Source organism: Ailuropoda melanoleuca, chromosome 9, assembly GCF_002007445.2.
Source record: "Ailuropoda melanoleuca isolate Jingjing chromosome 9, ASM200744v2, whole genome shotgun sequence".
Taxonomy (NCBI): Eukaryota; Metazoa; Chordata; class Mammalia; order Carnivora; family Ursidae; genus Ailuropoda; species Ailuropoda melanoleuca.
The window spans coordinates 70,553,492-70,580,343 of record NC_048226.1 but is presented as its reverse complement, the minus strand read 5'-3'; the positions used below and the strand labels follow the sequence as shown (position 1 = coordinate 70,580,343).

The 26,852-nt window shown below is 36.7% G+C and overlaps 1 protein-coding gene across 2 annotated transcripts in view; it reads right to left on the bottom strand.

The window, feature by feature from the left end:
- Window positions 1-2,849: 2,849 nt before the first annotated feature.
- DCAF13 (DDB1 and CUL4 associated factor 13) overlaps window positions 2,850-26,852 on the bottom strand; it is a 28,940-nt gene continuing 4,937 nt past the window's right edge. For both annotated transcript variants that reach the window (XM_034668412.1, XM_011217233.3), the window contains 8 exons: window positions 23,244-23,333; window positions 21,477-21,632; window positions 17,801-17,878; window positions 15,637-15,719; window positions 11,531-11,695; window positions 5,531-5,666; window positions 4,202-4,365; window positions 2,850-3,508 (listed from right to left, as the gene is read on the bottom strand). In XM_034668412.1, coding sequence (XP_034524303.1) covers window positions 3,421-3,508; window positions 4,202-4,365; window positions 5,531-5,666; window positions 11,531-11,695; window positions 15,637-15,719; window positions 17,801-17,878; window positions 21,477-21,632; window positions 23,244-23,333 — 960 coding nt within the window. In that variant the 3' untranslated portion in view covers window positions 2,850-3,420. The remainder of the gene's footprint in view (window positions 3,509-4,201; window positions 4,366-5,530; window positions 5,667-11,530; window positions 11,696-15,636; window positions 15,720-17,800; window positions 17,879-21,476; window positions 21,633-23,243; window positions 23,334-26,852) is intronic.

The window sequence follows — 26,852 nt, the reverse complement described above, 5'->3', positions numbered from 1 at the left end:
CATCAGTGTCATTCCTCCCACTTGCACCAAGAGCCTTGGGGGTAAACCAGCTGAAGGAGGTGGATAATGCCCAAGCTTAGTCTACTGAGGGGTTGGCTTAGCTCAATATGTGGGCACAAGACACAAATGGACCATGGCTGCTTTAAAAAAACATAAAGGGATGGCCTTGAGAGACAGTGGTGAGGGAAAATCTTCCCAATGGATAGATCTATGAGCTATGTGCCTGGTTATCATTTTAGGTAGAAGGAGCCTTAGATGAGATTCCTGGGCAGCGGTCAATGGCTGGTCAGGGTACGGAAAGAAAAGGGCTAGAAGATCTGACAAGGAGGTCTGGAGTAGAGTTTTACAGATGGATATGAGGGAGTCAAGAGTATTTTGTATAACATGTTAATGTCCACCAAAAAATCCACCATGAAAGAGGCCCTAAGGCACCAAATAGAATAATTCCACTAATTGACATTAGCCAACCTAGAAAAGGCACAAGGGGCACATGGATGGAATGGCTTATGGCAGAGATAGAGGCTATGAATGAGCTCAACAAATGAACCCCCACTTACCAAAGCTGATCTAGCTATTGTGTGCCTGACTGTCCAAACTGTTAGTGACAGAGACCAATGTTGTGTTGATGTGGTACTATTTACTTCTTGAGGAGAACAAAAGACCATTTGGTGTCGACATGACTATACTGCTCTCTTTAATCCTAGAAGGGCCAGCAATTAATTTTCACGGAGATACCTATGCCAGTATTCCCAGATCAGTCACAAAGTCTCAGCCAGCACCACTACCTGGGCATTATCAGAATGCCTAATTCATAGGCATGAATCCCACTCAACACAGTATTCATCCAGGGAACCTACTTTCAAGCAAAGGAGGTAAGAAACTGGGCCCAAAGGACCCCACTGGGGGTCCCCCCACTGCACATACACAGTGCAGAAATACACAGTCTCACAGATTACTGGAATGGCCTGCTAATGACATAATGTAAGCACCAGCTCAGATACAATATGGTAAAATGATGGGGTACTGTCCTTCTGAATGCATTAAATCCACCAAATCACAAACCTTCGTGTCCAAGGACCAAGAGAGAAAAGGAATGGCTCCACCATTCCTAGCAACCCACGGCTTCCCATTCCTAAAACTCTGGGCTTTGCAGGGTTGGAAGAATTAGTTGCCAAAGGGGTATACACTCTTGCTAGAGAACACAGCACAAGTCCTACTTAACTCTTTAAGTTACGACTATCACCAAGGTACTTTGAACTTATGTCCAGGGACCAGCAGGCTAGAATGGTCAGCCTCCTAACAGGAGTACTGACTTTGACCAGAGGCAGTTAGGGGGAGATGGGAGAAATACATGCAGAACATGCAGAACACAATCCCTTTGGTGTCTGCTGATATTCCCTTGCTCCACTGCAACTGTTAATGGATATGAGTAGCAACCCCTATCTGAGAAGGTTATCAAAGGTTCAGAAAAGATTACCAAAGGTTCAGACCCCTCAGGAATGAAGGTTTGGGTTATACTATGAGGTAAGCCAACTGGCAAAGGTGATAGCTGTGGATGAGGAAAATTTAAAAAGGTGAGTACTAGTTGTGGCTCTTCAGAGACAGGGGTTACTGACCACCCAAACTCCTTCTTCTAGAAGAGGTACATGGAAAATCATGGAGGAGTTGCTCCCCAAACCTGCAAGAAGTGGATCTGTGTGGCACAAGGGGTGCAGCTATAGAAATGCTCTGCTCAGAATTCCTTCAAGAACTGGCTGCAGGAAGTACAGCTGATGGAGTCCTAGCTGAGGGGTCCTACCTACCACTCCGGCATTCACTGTAAGGTCATGCTTCCCCACGGCTGCTCCCTGCCACTGACTGAGCACAGTGAGGGTACTAGAGCTGGCCCATTCTTGAATATGGTACTCCTTTGACAAGCAACTTGGTTCCAGGACACCCTATCAGCTTGGCCCAACCTTAGAACCACACTGCAGCCTGAGCCTCCTCCTACTCAGTCCTCCTTTCTTCCTGCTCACCTGTCACAGATGTCAAGCCTATAGTCCAGACAGAGGCTCTCCCTGCGTACTCCTGCTCCTGCCTCTTAATCCTTTATAGACGGTTCTTGCCAATGAATCTCTTGCACATATAATCCCATTTAGGTATCTGCTTCTTGAAGGACTCAAATTACACCAAAGCTCATGTTTTTGGATCAGTTTTTGCATATTTCTTTGAAACCACACCCAAACTAACAGCAGTCTACATGCAAAAGACAACTTGGTTCATCTTGCAAATCAAGTAAGTAAGGCCTGCAATAGATCATAGGAATTAAAAGGTAGATGGTTGATCTCTTCTCAGCCTTATGAAAAATATGGTGAAATATCCAAGATATCCAAGAAAGCATAAATAATACAATGATCACACAGCTTAAGAAACGAACATTAGTAAGAGATGAAGTCTCCTGTGTACTCCACCCTCTCTTCCTCCCACTCTCGATTTTTATCTTTATCATTCCTGTACATTTCTTTATATTTTTACTACAAATATATACATTCTTAACATATATATTTGTGTGTTTTTAAAATCTCTTCTTTCAGTTTTTTGTTTGTTTGTTTAAGTAGGCTCCACACCCAGCATGGAGCTCAATGCAGGGCTTGAACCATGACTCTGAGATCAAGACCTGAGCTACAATTAAGAGTCAGATGCTTAACCAAATGAGCCACACAGGTGCCCCTAAAAATCTCTTATTTAAAATTTCCTAAAATTTGGGTTATATATACTCATAATAAAGTTTACTAAACTATAATTAAAAAAAAACCCCAACATATGTCACACAGGACTATGATTTAGTGAGATTGAAGAGAAATTAGCAGAAATGGATCAAAGTTACAATGCTGAGAAAAGGATGTTTTATTATCTTAACTTCACCATAAATTATAATTATTTATAAAAGTTATATAAACGCAAGCTGATCATCTTTAAAGTCTCAAAGACCCAAATACAAATAAAGCGCAGAAAATTAACTGAATTGAAAAAAGTTCTGACATAATGCTTCCACATGTTATATGTAATCATAGGAAGAATCATTGCAATAATTACCCAAAGTAATATTAAAGGTAACAAAAGAGATGTTTGGTCTAAAACGTAAATTAAAGCGTGTATCTACAACAATAGATCAAAGCGAAAGCGTATCTGCAATTTCTAACAGTAATAAACATGTTTGTAAATACTGTATTCTTCAATGAAATAAGAAAGCAGATCAAGGATAAAATATTGGATAGTCTTATCAACCAGGCCACCTTTCAGGATAGTTTTTCAGGGTAGTGCTCTAAACATGTAACTGAACTGTTTGTTATTATTCTAGAGTCAGTACTTTATTTGCGGAGTCTGCACATCAAAACGTAACACATAATTATACATCAGGATTGGTAGGAATACCAAGTATTATTTCACAACTGCCACTATGTGCTTCTTCTTCTCTGACACAACTGACACAGATCCAGGCTTGCTATGTTTGAGACGATTCACCTCCCTAGAAATAAACAAAATATACAAAACATAAGCAAGTTTATGAGAAATCACCTTGCCCAAAGAAAGCTTTCTTATAAAAACCACAGTCTTTTCTTTTGCTAAAAAACTCCTTATTGAGAAGAAAAAAGTTTTCACAAGGAGACTGGGTAAAAAGTAGCTAGAAATCAACTTTTGTTAACTTATTTATAACTGCTTCTTCTCTTATCACGTTAACAGTGTCCTATTCCAAAGAGAAGAACACTCTACCAGGAAAATGGTGGTGAGAGCTCTGCTTTAGATCCAAAATTCTATGATGAATAAAAATTTTTCTAACATGCTTCAAGAAATAGATGCTATGAGTTCTTCACATTCTTTAACTTGGAAAATATATAATACCTCTTAATTCCAGCTTCTTTAGAAATCATTTTTAAAAACATTATTTGCAACAGTTTTGTTTAGTATGAGCAGAAATGTTTTCTTATTTTGATAGAATTCATTTTTACTGGTTGCCCTTTAAATATTATCTCAAAAAATAGGTAATGGAAGTTCTCATATAATCACTGCTTCCCCTTCATGGCAGTATTCAAAAACATCTCTACTGTATAATGGCACATAAACTATTCCCTCAGAAGGCTGGTTTTTGTTTATTTCCGGTGAGCTGAGAGGGGAAGTTAGAAAAGGATACTGAGAGAGAATCAAATGCCCCAAATCATACTTTCGTCGGCGAGCTTCCTTCATGATGCGCTGTTCCTGGATCTGGCTGTAGATAGATTTTGGTAGATGTCGGTGACGAGCAATGCGTTTTATATGAGGATGATGTTGAAATTTCTCCTTCAACTTCTGGTTATAATCTTTGGCTGCTTTTTCTCGTGATGTAAGCTGGAAAAATGCATTTTGACATTTCAATGAATGGTTTGTTCTTTTTATTCATATAACAAAGCTAGGAAGAAGCACCCTTTCTCCCAAAAACTTGTAGGACATGCAACCAAAATTGCCAATGTAATTCTACCCTTTACAAGGTTATGTGAGTCATTATCTCTGCAAACACTGAATTTCCTTTTAGGCTATATGCCTCCAATGTAGATATATGCCACCAAGTTAAAATATCAGTGCTGTGTAGGGATATGTGGACCACTGAACTAGACCATCTCTGGGCATAAAAAACATAGAAAAAGCACCTATAATTAATCCGTCGACATTTTTTCATAAAAATAACTACTGAAACAGAAAACAAAAAGCATTCAATTCTGTAATGACAAGGTTTTGTTTAACAAATATTAAGGATGATATGATTTAGAGGAACTTAAGTGATGAACTGAAACCTAGGCATAGTGTAATACTTACCAATCATTAAGCCTAAAATAAAATGGCCTTTAATTACTGTTTATCATATCTTGATTTTCCTACTGGGGCTAAGTAGACAATAATTCACACTTAACCTTTCCTTTTTAAACTCAGTATTTGTGTCTGATATAAACACTCATGTTTGATATGAAATGTCTCGTTTCATATCAGAAAAACATCAAAAACAAAAACCAACCATAACCCCCAACCCAGAGGGAGCCAGCCAATGATAATATGTGTTATAGCTTCACTGAATCTTCTTTATAGTCTGAAGCTTTCTGTATTTTTTTTTAAGTTAGTGTTTCACTGTTTTTGAAATTAGAAGACCTCAGAGGCACTTGCAGCTTTTGATGTGCCTGATTACTATACTATTCCTTTAACAGAAGAAACAGGCATTCTCAGTTCTAACCTTCTAGTCTCTATACCTCTCCTTATCTCAAGAAAAACACGAAGAATCAAGAAGTCTCAAATATTATCAAACATTTTAATTAACACAGGCCTCTGAAGGTTCCTGTGACATGAAAAAAGTAAATCTCAATACAGCCTTGTTTATTTTGTTGCTAACTTATTTCTTTTTATCACAACTATGCCAGTTTGAGCAAAATCCTTAAAGTACTTCAAATAAATTCTTTATAATATAATGATACCCACTAAATTAGAAACTAGTTTTACGACAATGAAAGAAAATGGGGTCTCTTACCACACCCAATTTTTCAGAAGCATTAGCTTTCCATAGACGAATATTCATTTCATCAGATCCACACATAATATATTTGCTGTCAGAGGTCCATTTTACACAGATAACATGTTGCATTCTCTTTGTGTGATAGACTTCCCTACAGAAGAGGAATTAAGTTAAAATTAGGATTTTGATACAGATTTCCTTTAACCATTGCCTATCAAGTATCAGGATAGCATTTCTGAGTCTGAAGAGAGTATAAAAGGGTTCAAATTAATTTTAACATACTTTTATTGAACCAAACTAACAGGGCTTTATGCTAAGCCCTAGGGAGTTAAAAAAAAATTCTTGCCCTCAGAGAAATTACAATCTAACAAGAAAAATAAATATAAAAAAACTAAGCAAAACCAGATGCCCAGGAAAGTTCACAAAATTACTGAAGGCACAAATAAAATATGCTGAAGCTAGAGTAATTTTTTAACAATAAGAAATAGACTGTCTCTTCCCTCCAAATCAATTCAGGTCAACACTTTTTTTTTTTCATTTTACTGGAAAATAAAATGGATGTAATAATATTCAAAGAGCACATCCTGATATATTGACCCTAATGTCTGATTTTGTTTCGGTCCAATTGTTTAAAAAGCTTACTTAATTAAAGTGAGAGTTGATGATTTACATGTGTGAACAGAAAGGGAGGGCTATAGAAGTGTCTGATGAGTTAAGAATCATTTAATAAATGGAGATGTAAAATACCATACCTATTTGGAAAGGCTGTGAAACATGCTAAGTGAATTCACAGAAGATACTATATTGGGAAAGTGTTAAGAAAAGCATTAAAAAACAAGTAAAAGACAAGGTCAGGAAAAATAGAGACTTTTGGAGAAATGAATTTTCCCTATCTGGGTTAGATGATTCAAAATGCAGACTTGAGAGAAAGGAAATGAGCTTGGTCACTCTGCACAGTAAAAGAAACCCCACACATGATGACTTGATCAAAAAGAATTCGGATTTATAAAAAATATCTGAGATACATTTATAAAACTAGTCTTTTACACTGTTTCTAATGGATATGTTTTGAGCTCTTGAGTGAACCTGTAGAGAAACCCTAAGAAATTTATTTCTAAAAGGGGAAGGACGTTAGAAACAACATCCTATTAAAATAAAAAACTAGATGAGATAGACGGATTTTCTTCCCCCTCTCAATGCTCTGCTTTCACAAGATTCATTTCTCATAATCTCTACCTATTTAAGTGGCCCTTCTTTTCTTTAGCAATATAATGAAATTAATTTATTTATTTAAAAAGATTTTATTTATTTGTCAGAGAGAGAGAGAAAGCACAAGCGGGGCAACAGTAGACAGAGGGAGAAGGAGGCTCTCCGCTGAGCTGGAGCCCGATGTGAAAATTGATCCCAGTGCCCTGGGATCATACCTGAGCAGAAGGCAGACACTTAACCAACTGAGCCACCCAATGAATTTAAATGCTAGGAAATTTGGGGTGCCTGGGTGGCTCAGTTGTTAAGCGTCTGCCTTCGGCTCAGGTCATGATCTCAGGGTCCCAGGATAGAGCCCTGTGGCAGGCTCCCTGCTCGGTGGGAAGCCTGCTCCTCTCCCTCTGCAGCTCCGCCTGCTTGTGCTCGCTCACACTCTCTCTTACAAATAAATTTTTAAAATCTTAAAAAAAAAAAAAAGAGGTAGGAAATTCAATCAGGCTTTAACCATTAAAAATAATCTGTTGATATATGAAACCAGTCAAATCGAACTGTTAGTTCCTTAACCAAACAGAGTCTCCTTAATGGTAAACTATACAGAGTTCTTAACTTCTAAATATGTTTCTGCATGTTAAAGATTTACAAAGCTCACTAAAGTTATACCATTAGGAGATATATACATTTTAAAAACTTAAATTCTTCACTATACAGTCAAACTACTCCACGTGAATACAAGTAATTTACTTGTTTGCTTGGTAAATATTGAATGAAATCCCAATAGAAGTCTAATTTCAAACACTGACTTACCTGTAGTTTTTAATAATCTATTAAAAATTTACTTTAAAAATAGATTTTACCATTTTAAGGTCTTTCAAAGAAAAACATTTTAAACATAAAGATTACTCAGGGGCGCCTGGGTGGCACAGCGGTTAAGCGTCTGCCTTCAGCCCAGGGCGTGATCCCGGAGTTATGGGATCGAGCCCCACATCAGGCTCTTCTGCTATGAGCCTGCTTCTTCCTCTCCCACTCCCTCTGCTTGTGTTCCCTTTCTCGCTGGCTGTCTCTATCTCTGTTGAATAAATAAATAAAATCTTTAAAAAAAAAAAAAAGATTACTCAAAGCACTGGCTGCACTATTTGATGTTTGTAATGAACTAGAGCAGACCACAGAACAAGCCAGAACTACCTTTTAAGCAGATGAAGGCAAAGATCAGAGGAAAAACGACTTATATTTAAACCCAACAACAAGTACCATATACCACCACTGTGATTACAAAATCTCTAAATGTCATCAGGAGACAACTCCCTAGAAAAGGGGCATAAGAACTCCTTACTTCATACAACTTTCAATTACCTGAGCTTTTTAGATAGATCTGCATTTGGATGCCCACAACAGCTTTGGAATAACTCAGCTGCAGAGCCCTTGAGATCACAGGTGCCCAAACGTTCTCAATTCTCTTATTCTTCTTTCTTCTTTCCCCATTCTTTGTGTGTGCTCATGCATCATGTTAGGAAAATATTGTGCTACTACCTTTGGCGGTTCCAGTGCAAAGAAAATAATTGAAGGGCCACATTCCCCTGATTCTTAGTATCTTCCAGGAATGTGAGAAGAATGCAAACTATCAGCCCTGCCATGGGCATGACTGAATAACTCCAACAAACCATTCGTCACAGTTTGGAGAGTATCAAGTAAGTTGTAAAGGAGGCAACAGCCATGAGAACCAACACTGGGAGTTCTACATGGAGAAGATGGAATGAAGATCAAAGTCATCAGAATACTCCAGTCAGTACACTTTTGATTCAAGCACCTTTTTAATCAGATACACAACGATGACGACAATGGCATGCTGATATCAATGATACAAGAAGGGTTAGGAATCAGTATGGCTCCCTCAAATTAGAGGGTAGAAAGATGCAACTACCGCAAGAAAAATACCAAAATGGCAAACAAAAGCAGGTTGGCTATGACCAAACAAGGTATGGATGAGTTGCCTGACTCTCAGGATGCACTGTTTGAAAGATCTTTTGTTTCTGAAACAGGGCTGGGACGAGGGTGAAGAAACTGAGGTGCAGACGCAGGGTTGGCACCTGTACAACCCTGACAACAATGAGGAACTCCTTGAAATTCTATGCCCAAGGCCCCTGACTTAGAAACACCCTAGTTCTGACCCTGCTGAAACAGAATGATGGTGAGTCAGGAGAAGGACACGATATGCCTTTGAAAATGAACATCACTCTTTCAAAAGACTCAAAAAGCTTCAGCACTGTAAAAGCTAGGCTCTTTATCAGTAAAAGCAGTAACCAAAATTCTCATCACTGCATTAAAATGGTGAGATTTCTCCAGCTTGTTATAGTTGCAACACCAAATGAATGTTCTCTAGATTTTTTTTTTTTAAGGGAAGGAAGGGTCCCAGAACAACTCTCTGCTACCATCAATCTTTAGGAAGTTGGGTACACTGCTTTACAGCTCCACACCGCTGTCCTCCAGCACAGATCATCACCCCAACCCTCATTATACATGTTTTCTGTTCTTTCCTCTCCCAGATTGCACTCACTCCTCTCCTTACCTTTCCTACCTCCAATTATATTCTTTTTTTTTTTTAATTTTTTTTTTTTTTATTTGTCTGAGAAAGAGAGAGCACAAGCAGGAGAAGCAGCAGGCTGAGCAAGGAGCCTGACATGGGACTCGATCCCAGGACCCAGGGATCATGACCTGAGCCAAAGGCAGATGCTTATCTGACTGAGCCACCCAGGTGCCCCTCCAATTATATTCTGTTACCTTTCACCAAGTCCATCTTCCCCCATTGAGCTTTAATTACACGAAGCAAGAAGAGTACGACACTCAATCAAGTATATGTATTCATGTATATGCATGCATATATTGTGTATATGTATTTATATAGTACTTTAGAGAGACCATTTATTCTTTTTAAATTTTAGTATCAATACTATTACTGTATTAAAATGGAGCTAGTCATATCTTCAAGTGTGAGCAACACCACTATAATACTTCATCATTAAAAAAAAATTATTTTAAGTAATCTCTACACCCAATGTGGGGCATGAATTCATGACCCTGAGATCAAGGGTCGCATGCTCTACCGACTAAGCCAGCTGGGCGCCCTAGTTATCATTATTTTTTACAGGGAAACTTCTTCCAACTTACTTGGTTTTGCTCTGAATATGCTTCCAGGAACAATAAAAAGCATTACTAAGGAACAACAAGAATGTGCATGGAAGTGCTCTGTAAACCATAGCACACTACACAAACAGCGATTATCTTACACAGGAGTTAGGTTTTGAAGTCAGCCCATAAAGCAAAAAACCAAGCTCAGTCAAAACTATCCTCAAGGGGCGCCTGGGTGGCATAGCGGTCAAGCGTCTGCCTTCGGCTCAGGGCGTGATCCCAGCATTGTGGGATCGAGCCCCACATCAGGCTCCTCCACTATGAGCCTGCTTCTTCCTCTCCCACTTCCCCTGCTTGTGTTCCCTCTCTCGCTGGCTGTCTCTGTCTCTGTCAAATAAATAAATAAAAATCTTTAAAAGAAAAAAAAAACTATCCTTAAAACCTTAAAACGCCATAGTTTTTTATAACCTAACTCAATACAGCAATATGTAATACAGTATAGATGTATAAATATATACATTCAATAACACGTAATACGTAGTAAAGGGCCAAACTGTATAAAATAACACATACCTTAACACTAGAGTTACACGCAATATGCTTATCAAACAAGAGACAAATGGGAGTAAAGGTCAGCTGAGTATCATATTTTCCACCTCTTGGTCATTCCAGGACATATACCTACTAAGTGGGATGGAGGAAGAATGAGCCTGACAATTTTAAACTGCTTTTTTTCCTCTTTTTTATTTTTGCTTGAGTGTATAAGAGCTGAATTTGAATAAGAAAAAAAAAAAAAGGCACTCTTGCTACTGAGGGAAACTATATGAGGGAAAACTTCTCTAAGTTCTTAAATTAAAATTTTTTAAAAGTTTGTTATATTTTAGAGCAATGAAAATATTATCATGAAAATATGTCATTATACATTTGTTCAAACCCACAAATGTAGAACACAAAGAGTGAACCCTAAAGGTAAATTATGGATTTAAGGTGATTAAGACGTGTCAATGCAGGTTTATCCTTACTAACAAACATATTATTTTGGTGAATGATGCTGGTAATGCGTGGAGGGGTGATGGCTCTGCATGTGTTGGGGCAGAGACTATATAACAAATCTCTGGGGGTGCCTGGGGGGCTCAGTTGGTTAAGCATCTGCCTTCGACTCAGGTCATGATCCCAGGGTCCTGGGATCTGGCTCCACATCAGGCTCCCTGCTCAGCAGGGAGTCTGCTGCTCCTTCTCCCTCTGCCCCTCCCCCTGCTTGTGCTCTCTCGCTCTCTCTCGAATAAATAAATAAAATCTTAAAAAAAAAATCTCTGTACCTTCCTCTCAATTTTGTTGTAAACCATAAAGTGCTCTAAAAAGAATTAAGTCTTAAAAAAAAAAAGTGTACTCTAAGACACTTAAAAACAACTCTGAAATAAAGGCTTTCACCTTAAGGCAAACACTAAGATTTCATATCAAGAAATGATATAAAGGTAATATCCTATTCAGTGAAAGAAACTGCCCAGTAGGCTGATGTTTTGCCCACAGATGACACAGTGGAAGTTGGTATCCTAAGTCACAATACCTAGATGTGAGTCCCAACATATACACATAACCAAACAGGTAACCTTTCAAAAAAGGTTAATGATGATCAAGACAAGAAAACATCAAATAAGAACAAATAGCTTACTGGTAGTCACATACCTGCTTCTACTTTTGTCCACAGGAAAGATACGAATAGATTTATCAAAACTAGCAGACACAAACTCTTTCCCAGTGGGAGAGTAATCCACATCAAGTACCGCAGACACATGATCCATATGTACCATCACAGGGGTGTCCAGTGCACGCATATCAAAAGTATACAAGCTGTAAAAGAATGATTATTCCATACAAATTTCTATAAAGAAACATATGCAGTACAAAGAGACATTAGGGAAATTAAGACCACTAGCTAAATAATGCACACATAAATATATAGCTTTTTTACATAGCAGGTAAGGGACAGAGAAAAATATTACCAGTTTTTATTCCTTAAGATTAAACTTACACACTTTCATCCTCATAAACCTAAATCGCATTGTAGAAAATGTGACACTTTCAAAAAAAAGTACAGAGAAAACTTACCTTTAATTCCATCACCAAAGGAACAACAGGTAGTGCAGTATAATGACTTCTAATCTTTTCATTATGCTAATATTTAAATATATACTTTTAACAAAATTGGTAATACCGTATGAAGTTCTGTATTCTGATACTTCATGTAGCATATTATAAACATTTACGGTTGCATATTTAAATGAGTTAAAATAACAAATTATTTAAAACTTAAATATATTTATAATTTATTAATAAAAAATTTCCAACTTTCAATTTTAAATAATTCTTAAATTCCAGTATTTGAATTTTTGAAATTCATCTTTAACTGAATGGGACAGATTCAATTAAATCTGGACAAATTCTTACAAGTAAATTACGAAGTCCAAAAGCATGAGAACTTTCAAGGTTTTTGAGTTGACTCATTTCCAACAAAGTTCCACTCCTGTCAGTGATATATAAAAGTGACTGTGGCTTTTCAAAGGGTCTACTAAAATTAGAAAACTATATTTTGTGCACAGCTGGTAAAACAAAAAAAAATGAGTTCATGATTTTCAAGATTTAAAAATTCTTAACAGAAGAATAATGCTTCAAATGAACCATGTGCACAATGAACAACAGTAACACAGCATTACTGTAAACAAGTTCCTAACACTAAAACACTTCAAAATGCTACAATTACTGAGCAATAGTTTGAGGAGAAACAGGGTATTTACATAATTTCAAAGCATCTCTCCAAAGACTAGTGTTAATTACAAAAGGAAAAAAATAGTGACTTCATAGTGAGAAACTTGGCAGATAGCACATAACTAAGTGATCAAGGTTAACACCACCAGTAATAAGAGAAAGTGACATCACATATCCCTGAAGTGATGACCCAAGAAGGGCATATCGGTTTTGTGGTATTCTTGCAAAAAATGCATAATCTCAATCTAATAATGAGAAAATATCAGTTTAGCCCAAATTAAGGGCAGTCTACAAGATAAACTAACAAATCCTTTTCAAAAGTACTAAGGTCATGAAAGACAAGGGAAGACTAAGTAAGAAACAGTCACAGACTGAGCAGACTAAGGAGACATGACAATTAAATGCAACATGGGGGGCGCCTGGGTGGCACAGTGGTTTAAGCGTCTGCCTTCGGCTCAGGGCGTGATCCCGGCGTTATGGGATTGAGCCCCACATCAGGCTCCTCCGCTATGAGCCTGCTTCTTCCTCTCCCACTCCCCCTGCTTGTGTTCCCTCTCTCGCTGGCTGTCTCTATCTCTGTCGAATAAATAAATAAAATCTTTAAAAAAAAAAAATGCAACATGGGATCCTGTGTTGGATTCTAGAACAGACAAAGAACATTAATGGAAAGACTGGTGATGAAGTAAAGTCTGTGGTTTGGTTAACCAATGCTAAATGTATTGTACTCTTGTTTTTGCTAACTGAACTATGGTGACATAAGATGTTAACTTTAGGGGAATCCACTGGCTGACAAATACAATTTTTGCATCTTTTCAATAAACCTAAAATTATTTCAAAATAAAATGTTTTAAAAATTGACCTAACACTTAAAAAAGAATATTTTTTAACATCATTACTATGAAAAATCATTCATGGTATTGGTAAAATATCCCAAATAGGGGCGCCTGGGTGGCACAGTTATGGTTAAGCATCTGCCTTCGGCTCAGGGCGTGATCCCGGTGTTATGGGATCGAGCCCCACATCAGGCTCCTCCGCTATGAGCCTGCTTCTTCCTCTCCCACTTCCCCTGCTTGTGTTCCCTCTCTCGCTGGCTGTCTCTATCTCTGTCGAATAAATAAAATCTTTAAAAAAAAAAATATCCCAAATAACACAAAATTCTCAAGAGACAAGTCTGTTGTTTTGTTTTGTTTTTTAATCTCTCCACATACCACAGGATGGTCAGCCAATGTCATCCTGATCTTTGAGGTTAAATTTCTGAGTTGACAACTGCTTTATATTCCTTGTCTAGAGCAGTGGTCCTCAACCAGGTTTGCTTTTGTTTAACACATTCTGATTTTTTTAGTAAATTGTTAATCTCGACACAAGAAAAAGGTTAAGAACTTATTCAAAATCTAAGCAAATGAACCCATTTGAAAAGAAAATGTTTACATAAACAAAGTTTTGAGTTATAGGAGTCTTTAGGGATCATCTACTTCAATCCTATTATCTTACAGATGATGAAACTATGGCACAGAGTTCATTTACATGTCTAGTCCAAATTTCTACAGTGGTTACTGGGTGGGTCTAGACTTAAACCTGGGTTTTGAATTCAGAATGATTAGATTATTTGGTGGGCAATAAAAGAAAGAAAATATTAAAAAATATAGAGTACACCAAGGCAAGAACACTTTCAGGTAAGAGCAAATTAGAGTATTCTAACAGCCACTTCTTACAAGGGATGTGCTCTTTGTTTCAGGTGCCTATAAAATTCTTCCGAAGGCAAGAACTGAGAAATTCCAGATACTCTGTATAAAGGTATCTTGCCAAAATAGCTAATTAGAACAAACTTTAGAAACCTTAATAAGGTTGGTCAGCAAAACATTATTTTATTTCCTTTAACTGGAATAAGGCCATTTAATTTCAAAATGTTGGTAAAGACTAAAAGGCCTTCAATTAATTTGGTTTGATCTTACCACATAATGAGAATCCAAATGAGCATAGTACAAAAGTCATAATGTTTTTAGTTGGTACCACTAAAACATCATGTAATAAATCCTATTTCTGAGCTAATTTAAGTTTTCATAAATAATAATAGTGGAAAGAACAAAGAACTTAAAGACAGAAGATCTAAAGTTCAATCCAATTACAAACTTCCACCTTCTCAAAAAAACATGTATTAAGAATCTACCATATGCACTGTACTACAACAAATGCTTTGGAGAAAAAAAAAAAAAAAGGAAGACACTCTTTCCTTCCTAGGGGATTAAACTCCCAGCTCTAACACCCAAGGGGACAGCATACATGTCCTATCTACCTTTTAGGGATACTGAGAAGATAAAGTAAGACAGCCAATGTGAAATGCCTCAACAAATTTTAAGGCAATATATAAGGGATCATAAAATTCCATCTAGGTCAAAAATGTAAGGCTGCTAAGTCACCTTTACATGGAGTCCATAAACGTTAAGGTAAAAACTGAAACTTTATTTTTCCTTTTGTCTTACTGAAGTTAATAGTGATGTTGATAACATGACTATATGAGTAACAGCTTTGTGAAGAACTACACATTGTAAGCAAATATTTTTAGTTTCTATTACAACATGTATGGTTCACTCATTATTTATATGGTATAGAGATCAGCAAACTTTTTCTATGAAGGGCCACATAATAAATATTTTCAGCTTTGTGGGCCATATGGTCTCTGTTGCAACCACTCAACTCAGGCATGATAGCACAAAAGCAGCCAAATTCAATATATAAATGAGTATCGTTACATTCCAATAACTATTTACAAAAACAGGCAGCAGACAGGATTTGGTCCATGGGTCACAGTTTACTGTCCTTAGTCTACATCACTTCGAAAACTGAAAATATTTTTCTAAGAAGCTCTTCTCCAATTTGGGAAATATTTATTTTAGCAAAACAAGTGACAATTTTCTATCTTATATTTGAAGGAATACTATGTAGGAAAACCTATTTCATTAGTAAGATTTATACAATTGAGCCACTTTATATAGAAATAAGTAGGTTTTAAAAAGCAGAAAACTTACTTGTAATCTTCATTTGCTGCAGTAAAAATGAAAGCTTCCATAGGGTTCCAACAAATTGTATTTGTTCTCATATCTAAGATGACCTGAGAAAGGAGGAATACACTAACCCATCACCATGAAATCAATTCCCTCTCAAATGGATAAGTCTCCCACTTCATTTTCTTTCCTTTTTTTTTATTGATGTAAGCAAATATTTAGTGAACACCTATTATGTGCACGGTACTCAGCTCGGTGCAATACAAAAAGAAGTCAATCAATAATTGTTTAGAGAGTACACAGACTAAGTAGTAAGTACTGAAAAATATAAAAATGCTTAACAAATGGTCCCTCAACCTCAAATAACTTAAAGTTTAGTCAGGAAAATGAGATATATGTAAGAAAACTTAAAATACAAACAAAGAGACAGTAAATAATTAAGTATCAAATTGAGGACACAATTAACAGTGATTTTAGGGTTAAAGAAGAGAAGAAAGGTTTCAAAAAGACAAGCATGATTTGAGCTGACCTGTGAAGGATCAGCATATTAGTGTTTCTCAGCAAAAACACTACTGGCATTTTGAGTAGGATAATTTTTGTTATGTGTAACTGTACACTGCAAATGTTTAGCCTCTCAGGCACATGTCCACTAAAGTCCCGTCTCTGTTTTTTTTTTTAAGATTTTATTTATTTATTTGACAGAGAGAAACAGCCAGCGAGAGAGGGAACACAAGCAGGGGGAGTGGGAGAGGGAGAAGCAGGCTCTTAGCAGAGGAGCCTGATGTGGCGCTGGATCCCAGAACGCTGGGATCACGCCCTGAGCCGAAGGCAGACGCTTAACGACTGCGCCACCCAGGCGCCCCTAAAGGCCCGTCTCTAAAATGCGTCTCCCACATTCCTAAAAATAGACCCCTGGTTGAAAACTAATAAGTGTAGGAGAAAAGACAGAAGAAACAATGATAGCCTACTATACAGAATAAAGAAATGAGAGATAATAGCATCTCTACTCCATCAAGGTGACCTCCATGTGACAAACCCTATTTAAATGTTGCCTTACTGACTGAAACAACTATACCAATGGAATGCAAATTGGGATGAGATTTGGAGGGCCTTGAAAGCCAGGCTATCATCTTTTCTTCAACTAAAAGTAATGGAGCACCATTAAAAACAGAATATGTAAGGGCAGAGGGGGCAAAAACTACTACTTATTAAACTAGATTTCAACTTAGAATTCTGTTATCATGTTTTATTCTAACCAATGTGCTGAAATGTAGTTATTAATATCACCATTTTACAGGAGAAACACAGACTAAGTTACCTGCTTAAGGTCTAATACCAAAGTTCATGCAAGATCTGCCCACTATACTACATGAATGAGTGAAATGATTAAAGTGGTACTTTGGAAAGATTATCATTTTTATGCAGTTCAAACCTCAATATTGTAATATTTCTGTATTTACTACATGTAGTAAAAATGGTTTAGGAACAACAAAAACATTAAAAGCATTTCTTTCACATGTGGACTATGACAATGGACTTGCAGCACACGAATGGTGGCTAGGCCCTTCTGCACTCTGAATTTGAGCACTTGAAATCAACTTTATACCTTTTCACTTATAATGGTACTCCTCTCTTTACTGACAATATGTCGGTCCCTCTTGAGTCAGCTTAAGGCTGTATCAGCTTTGGTATCTAAGTCCTGGAATGACTGCCTTAAAACTGCTGGGAAATGTGTCACCTTGAACAAGTTAGTGCTTATCTAAACAAAATGTCAACTAGTATCCATCAGCATGTAATTAAACAAATAAAGCTGGTTATGTGACTCCATTACAAAACATTCTGGAACAGAATACTGTATGTGTCATATGAAAACCATGGGGGTGTGAAGTAATGGGATGCAATACTTAAGAACTCTGAGCTCAACAAGTACCAATTTTGGTGCCTAAAACTTACTGGTATTATGGAAGATACAAAGTTGACTAGGATACAGAACTTAGTGAAAATTTAAGGGGCTCTAAAAAGCAACAAGGATATGAGAGAATGCCATTATAATCACTTTGGCTTCTAAGAACAAGCCTATGAAAAACATTTAATTCTGAAAAAAACATTTGCTCCGTACTTTTTTGCCACTCACTTCATAGAGGAATGTATTAACAATTGTACAAAGCAGAAACAAACTGAAACTCACCTTTTTCAGGGGAGTAGCTTGCCTCATATCATATAGTACTATATTCCTGTCAGAAGCACAACTTCCCAAGAGAAATGTCTAAAAATAGGAATCACCAGTTAAAAGCCAGGCTTGGCAGCAAACCCTGTCCATTCAATGAACAAATGATTCAATTACCCTTAATGTTTATGTTTAAGATACAAAGTTACAATACTAAAGTCCATTTTTAAGAGAGAACAATGATCGCTCATAACCTCAGCAACCTAAGTCAAGTATTTTCATTGCTAAATGCCCATGAGTGTATTTTACATGCCAGTGATGGGAGTGTTCAGATAATTCAGTGTTTTTTTTAATAACAGAACATATTTTATTTATCCATTCTTCAACTTAAGCCTATTTCCTAGTTTCCAGTATTATCACTAACACTTGAACAAACACTTTCATAAATTCAACTCTTCTTTTTCAAAGGATAAAATTTCAGTAGTGAATTACTGAGTCAAAAGTATGAACAATTTTATGGTTTTTGATTATTTAGGACTGTTTTCCCAAGAGCTGTATCAATATACACTGCAGTGTGGAAATATGTCAATTTTACTGCAACCAGGAAGCATTAAGTAGTGGCATTTAAAAGTTCACATCTGTACAGCAATATTTCCTAATCATATGAACTACTGCTTTTTAATAAACATTTCCTTATATTCATTAACTGTATAAATTAAGCCTGTTCTTTTTCCAACTATTTAATTGCTCCATGTATAAACTAATCTTCAAAGTTACCAAGAGATTATCATGTTAGATGGTATAAGAGAATATCCTGATAGGTAAGTTTTACACTCTCAGAGACCCAAACTGGTAAAAGGGGGAAAAGGTTAAGTGAAAGTAGCAGGGTATAAAATTGTTTGTATGAAGTACTGGAACATGAGGTGCTGCAGTTCAATGTGAGTTTGGCCTTGTGGTGCTGCTGAGAGATCAGACGGTCAGAGGGCACCCTTCCTGCCCCCAACACATACCTACCTGCAAGTATTTAATTTGCTTATAAGTCAGTTATAGTGTCCAGGAGGCTGACATACCTAACCCTTAGCTTTATGTGAGAACAATCCCTCTACCTACCAGCAGGGCCTGAGTCCCACCGTGCCTCCTTACTCATGGTTCCTGACACTCATAACTCCTGGCTTCTGCCTATCACTTCCTACTGCAAGTGTAGGAAGAAGAGTTATCTACTACATAGCCGTACGGCTAGCTAACTCCACTGTATATGTGTACACAGTTCAAATGAAACATCATAAAGCTAATGCTGCAATCATGACCTCTTCTCCAGTCCTTTCCAAAACCTTCCTTTTTGGGGTGCCTGGATGGCTCAGTCAGTTAAGTGTCTGCCTTCGGTTCAGGTCATGATCCCAGGTCCTGGGATTGACCCCCGCCATTGGGCTTCTTGCTAGGCATTCCAGAAGTCTGCTTCTCTCTCTCCCTTGACCCCTCCCCACTGCTCATTCTCTCTCTCTCAAATAATAAAATCTTTAGTTAAAAAACAAAAAACAAAAAACCCCAAACCTTCCTTTTTAAATCACTCCCTCTGAGACTTTCCCCTAGTTACTGACTCCTCTCAATCTTTCTTGGTTTCTCATTCTGCCACCTCAAAGTTTCACCAGGTTCCATTTCTAAAATAAAGACTTTAATCTGAGAAAAGCAAAAAATTCAACCTAGACTGAAAGCCGACTTTTACATTACAAAATGTGGCAATGCTCAGCATAAAACTTTTAGCTTTAGCAAAACTGTAGGCTTCAATATTTTAACCGAAAATTAATTATTAATGATTAGAGGAAACAAATACACTCCATTTGTTCACAGCAACATGCCCTTCCCATTAAATTTAATATAGGATAAGAGACATGCACACCATTTGCTTTTACCACTCAATTCATAATGGTAATAAAAAAAAAACCCACACAGCTGAACAAATATAGTTATTATATAGTCAAGTTTGAAAAACATGGTCACTAGGTCATCACTAATAACTAATTATGATTTTTGGAATTAACCATCAGCTCTTTTGACATAGGTGTTCACCAAAATAGAGACACAAAATACTGTTTATACCTCAGACATGTAGGAATCAGTATCGCTCTGTTCTGTTTATTTTTTTAATAGTAATAACGTCATCCTAAATTTGGGTAGCATCTTTAAAAAATACATAAAATTTATCACGTTTTACCCTCATGACCTTCATTTTAAAAATAAAGAAGCAAATAAAGAGAAGAAGTGTGACTTGTGTAAGGTCACTACCAAGGTACGCTAGCAGAAAATACAGTTTCAGTTTAACTCCACACCAAGTAGGACACAAAATGTTCCTACAAATTGCTTGTGTTTGTAGTCTGCTTCTGCCTAGGGTCACCTTGGCCTGGCTCTGCAAAGCTGGCTTGCCCCCCATGCCATATCTCACTTCTACAACCAAACGATGATGGAGGATGGAGTGAGGAAGATATAATACAGATAAATACTTTAGACCAGGGGTCAGCAAACTTTTTCTGTAAAGGACCAAAGAATAAATATTTTAAACTTCTGTGGGCAATTCTGCTGTCATAGTACAGAGGCAGCTACAAACAATATATAAAAAAAAAGGGCATGGCTGTGTTCTAGTAAAACTTGATTTATAAAAACAGGCAGTGGGCTCATGAACCAGTTTGCCAACCCCTGCTCTTGACCTGTAACCCCTCCCAGAAGTGTGCAGGTAGGTATGTGCTGGGGACAAGAAGGGTGCTCTCTGACCATCTGAACTCTCAGCAGCATCACAAGGTCAAACTCACATCGAACTGCACCACCTCATGTTCCAATACTTCATATAAACAATTTTATCCTTTTTTCCCTTTTATCAGCTTGATCTCTGAGAGTGCAAAACTTACAGATCAGGATTATCTCATACCATCTAACATGATAATCTCTTGATAACTTTGAAGATTAGTTTATACATGCAACAATTTCCTTTTCTTTCTGCAGGAAAGGCATCTCTACTGAGTCTTTTGGACAAGAGTTCATCTATTGTTATGTATTCAGAAATAGCTCAGGGCAAGGTCTTAAGTCCAAGGACTAGCTTAGCCTTTAGGGCAGCCTCCTTTCCTAAAATCAGACCTCAATAAACAGTAAGTAGAGCTTAATCTCCAACTCTTCCCTCAGACCTTGAAGGACTTAGGAATCACCATATCAGACTTCTGAGCAAAGAAAAATACAACTGTCATTATGCAGTATAGTAGTAATCATGCATATTACTATAAATCATTAGTGCCTTTGTCACTTACAAATAGAGAAAACAATGCTCAATGCCTCTTCTGACCTCAAAGAGAGTTAAAAAATGAACATTTCCCCATATACAATGATGTAATCTGTAGAACATAAGCACTGAAGACATGAGTAAAACTGTTCACAGTACAGTATTTGCTTGAATTCTACTCCTATGAGCACATGCACACACCTTCCTCTAACAGTGCATAGCACTGGTATATGGGACTAAACTGGGCAAACATGTCGAGATCTGACCAAAGATATCAGAACTCAGATATAATCTGGAAAACTAACCAAATGCCAGAAGCCAATTAAAATTTAAATAAAATTCTTTTATCATGCACTCAAAAGTTTCCTAAACAGAGCTGAAATTATTAAATAAATAAAGAGCAAGCAGAAGTATTTTAAAAAGCAGCATTACCTCAATTGGGTTAAATTTAACACTACTTATACTGTCGAACCCCCAGGTCATTGAACATATAGGACTTGTTCTTTGTTCATCCCAAATGTCTACTTGCTGTCCACATGTGGCAAAAACAGCTTCTTTCCAATGATGATCAATTCCCGTATACACTGTCTTTAAGAGCAAAGATGTTGTTATAGATGGGTCTTTCTAATCATTAATATTTCAAATCTACATATTTTAAATATATTTACCCACATTCTCATTTTTTAAAGAAAATCCCTGTTTACAAAGAAACTCCTCTGAAGCCTTTACTTAGACTCACTCAGTAGAGCATACAATTCTTGACCTCAGGGTTGTGAGTTCAAGCCCCACACTGGACATGGAACCTACTTAAAATAAAAATTGGAAAAAAAAAAAAAGGAGAAAACAGTACCATAGAAAGTAACGATTCCTATCTAACACATTCCAGGGATAAAGAAAACTGTTAACACTGGACGTATTTAATTAAGTTTGAATACATATCACTGAAGTAATCCCTAATCATCACTGGGTATTCGAGGATCTTGCAAACAATTAATGAAATGCAAGGGTAAGGTCTAAAACACTCAGTTCCACATTTAACACATGAAGTACTGATTCCCAGGACAAAAACACCGAAACCAACAACTGGATTAAAATTTAGGGAGAGAAGTAAACCTGGCAATGGTGGATGCTAATATTGTTAAAATCCATAAAATCTCATAAATTTGTTATTATCCACTTAAAAGATGTGATTGATCTATTCAAGGCCAGATTAAAATCTGTCTTTATACTATGTGCTAAAAAATGTTTGCAAAGCAAATTCAAGGGAAATATTTAGCTAACACTTTAGGCTTTTAAGAACTCTTAGCAGCATCCGCAGGCTTCCAATTATTTTCTATTCACAAAGGCAAGTCTGACAAACTTTTCCGCAGTAAAAATTAATCCCCATTACCACAGATATAGGGGTAAAATGAAATATTTAAAAAATATTTGGAGCTCCTAGAGAAAAGACATTTTCAAGAATGAAACCAATTTTGTTTTAGGAATTATTGACTAACTTTTCTACCACTTGAAAATTATTACCATGTTATACTCATGTCCCACCTCCATGTGTCTTTAAAAACATTTACGATTTCTTGAAATCTGAAAAGCAGAACTTAAATATATACCAACATAATACTGAAATGACAAATCGATTTTAAAAATGCAGATATTTAAAGATTAATCTAACTTTAGAAGTTCATTTAATTTCAAAATGTAAGCATTATGAAACATGGGTAGGCCATATGATCTGAACTATACTTAAGCTATAACTAAACCATATCGTCTGATTTGCAGAATAATGTTTTAAGAAATGTAAATGAGATTTATACAAAAAACATCGTATTATAATACCTCTTCATTGCCTAAGGGGTTCTTTCAAGTAAGAAATTGGGAGCTTTGTGTAAGAACTATGATAATATAAATCAGAGAGAAGCCAAAGCATTATTTTTCTTATAGATTTCCTCCCAAGGACTTGCCATAGGAAATGTTTCATTGCATCCTCCAGCTAAACACAGAAGCTGAACCCAATACAATGAACACCAAAGACCCATTCAAATTCTTTAGCTGCAAAGGACCTTAACAACATTAAATATTACTTAAAATAGGTCAATTATCGCAGCCTAAAGTCTCATTTGCATCTTTTTAAAAAATTAATTCTGAAATAATTTTAAGAGAAGACTTTCAATAGACAAAGTATAGGCCAATTTATTTCTGTACCTTTCCTAATATTGTATGCAATGGTTCCTCCTCTTCTCCATAGCCTGGTCCATCCATTTTCCACTGCTTCACAGTTTTGTCATCGCCAACCTCGAAACATTAATGATTCAGATGATAATGAACTACTGCTATTAACTGTAAACTTGATAACATATACATCAAATTATAAACATCTCTAGTTTAAAAAATATACATCCCATACTCTTCTAGTACTGTATTTGTTGATTCATTTATGTCCCACCATGTTGTAGTAAAGATTTGTGACAAATACATAGAGGAGATAAAATTAAAAATAGGACAGTATAAGTAGAGCAAAAGGAGAGTAGAGACAAAGTTAGGCCATAAATATGGCAAAAAAATGCATATTGTGATAAGGATGGCATTTCAAATTAGAGAGAAAAGTGGATTATAATAAAATGGTATTATGGTATCAGGTTAGTCATTTAAAAAGTTTGAAGCAATCTGATACCCGACATAAATATAAAATTCCACATAATTTTAATTGTAAAAAATTCCAATACAAAACATAAAAATAGTAGACAGAAGTCATTTTTATAATCTTGCCATGGGTAAAGCCGCCTTTGCATGACATAAGACTCCAAGACTATTAAGTCAATGGTTTTCAAACTGTGAAATGCAGACCTCTGAAGGAACCTGAGAATTTTTCAGGGGTCCGTAAGGTCAAAACTATTTCCATAATGTTGTAAAGACATCATTTGCCTTTTCAGTGAACTGACAGTTGCAGAGATGGTGAAAAAGCCACAGCAGGTAGGACTACTGGCACCTGAGCCCAAATCAAACCAAGGTAACAAACAATGGTAATTTAGGCTTGGGCATGTGGCAGATACATTCAAGACATTAGGTGAAATAAGCTGCAAAACAGAATGCACAATATAACTTAGTTTAGGGTTAAAAACATAAAATAATCATATAAAGGGTGCGAACAATTGTATACATACACCAAACCACTAGTTTTAACTGAAAATAGAAATACAGGGTATGTTAACTTTCTAGTTTTTCACATTTCTATTATATACAATCTACATCCACTTTCTAAATAAAAATATTAACAAAGCTATATATTTATCTAGGAGAGGGGTGTAAATTTAGTTCTTTCCTTAAAGCAAATTCAAAAAGAGAAACCCTTCCTGCAAAACAATTCATAGCGCCCATGATATTAAAACAGGTAAGTGATTAGGAGAGAAGTTTTGGTACTAAGGTCAGAGAGGAATTTTTTTTGTTGAAGATGCTAACAGATTCATTAACAACATCCTTATAATAGACAAAACATATTTAATAGGGTTATATCTTAATGACAACCTGAATCTGAGTTATTGGCATCATACCTAAAACTCAATTTTGGAAACCCATTACTGGGAGCTAGTAAGATCTAATTTAGGTACTGAGGTCTTTGTTAATCTAGCCTGACCCACTGGAATTTTAGCATTTATGCAAGACGGGTAATTGTCCTTGAGACTGTCTACCCTAAAGACTGCTTCTTTCGATCAAGCTTCTTGTAGTATCTGCAAGTTCAAGACTGAATTCCTTTGTAATTGACTAAGCTACCCTGTACAGTCTGCTGAGTATAAGCCTTAGCAGATCATCAATGCCAAGAAAGGTTTAACATTTTGTAAAAATAAGGAGCCAAGCAACATACGCCTGGTCAGGATATCTTATCTCAAGGCTGAGTAGGCTGAAAAAGACCTGTTGGTGCCACAAATTGAGATATAGTAGATATTATGAAATTTGGGTAATAAAGATTTATCTTTTGCAGCATTGCGTATTGAACATTTTTTGAAACACTAAGTGCTAAAATTCGGCCAACAAGTAGTTTTCATGTGTCTTATCTGAAGAAAGGAAGTGAACAGTGACGATGAAATATTTTTCAGACTTTATTCATTTTAAGTATACATATATATATATATATAAAAAACCCAGCCAGTAAATCCTCTGGCTGGGATATTAAACTAATCAATATATCCAAAAGAATAACCAACTGGAAGTGCAGTTATAGTAAGTCTGCTCCAACTTCCCACTCAATTCCTTCTACAACATACTGTATACAGGGTCATGAAGCTTATGTAAACCCCTTTAGTAAAAAATACCTGAATTCCCTACCAAGTAGCCTACTTCGGTTTTTGACAGCGAGTAAGTTTGTCCCTACACTGAAATCAAGTCTTTTAACATTAACAACTATTACTAATGCTGCTATACAGAAAAGTCAATTTCTTCTTCCACATGACAATCTTTCAAATATTTAAAGGTTTCCCAGAAGTCATCTCTTCCCTTTGTTATTCCTTTGCAATCTACCTTGGCACCCAGCATGCTACTCAAGATTTACATGGTTGATTAGTGAGTATGTATACACAAACTGCTATATATATAGGTCAAAACAGATGAAAGGATAGACACCAAACTGCCAACAGTGGTAAAACTGAAATTACAGGGCTGTTAACTTTCTATTCTTTACAGGTTTATATTCCCAAAGTATTTCTTTCAGTCTTCGTCTCCATCATCCTTTGTAGTAGTTCACAGAACCAATGATTCTTTTCTCCTGGGACATTAAGCTTGTTTACCAGCTTACTTCTAGATCTCTGGCTACTCCTTGAGTTTTCCTACTTCCTACCTAGGAGCAGGCATTCCCCAAGGCTATTTCCCTGACATTTCTGTATTTCTACATTTTCCGTCACTTTCCCTCAATGACACCATACCACGACTTCAATCATTATTCCTGTACTGATGATACCAAGTTTAGTTCTCACTTCCCTCCTCAACTCCAGACCTACATCTGTAAGGGTGTGATAGACTTCTTCATTCAGATAGTCCATTGCAGTTCATCATACCATATCCTTCCCATTCCCTCTCTCCTCTGAAGCTTCTGACACTCTTGACTTCCCCATTTCTAGAAGGAAAAGGAATCTTCCTAAATACCCCTCAGCTGCCAAGCCTGTCACACCCCCAAAACGTTTCTAAACCTAACAACTTCTTTCCACTGTTTTCCCTCCCTAGCACAGATTCATTTTTGCCTACCCAGATTATTACAACAGCCTCCAGCGGCACCTGGGTGGCGCAGTCATTAAGCGTCTGCCTTAGGCTCAGGGCATGATCCCGGCGTTCTGGGATCAAGCCCCACATCAGACTTCTCCGCTAGAAGTCTGCTTCCTCCTCTCTCACCCCCCCCCTTGTGTTCCCTCTCTCGCTGGCTGTCTCTGTCAAATAAATAAATAAAATCTTAAAAAAAATAAATAAAACAGCCTCCAAACTGATCACTTACTGCTCTCAAATTAATTACCTCAAAGTACAGCTTAGATTCTGTCATTCCTGTTACAAAACTTTCAACGAACTTGAACAGACATTTGCACACTAATGTTTACAGCAGCATTATTCGTAAAAGCAGAAAGATGGAAACAATCCAGATGTCCACTGATGGATGAACGGAAAAACAAAACGTATGTATGTACAACAGAGTATGATTCAACCATAAAAAGGAAAGAAATTCTGACACTTGATACAACATGGATGAACCATAAAGATATTACACTAAATGAAATAAGGCAGACAGAAAAGGGCAAATATGACATAATTCCACTTATGTGAGGTACCTAGAAT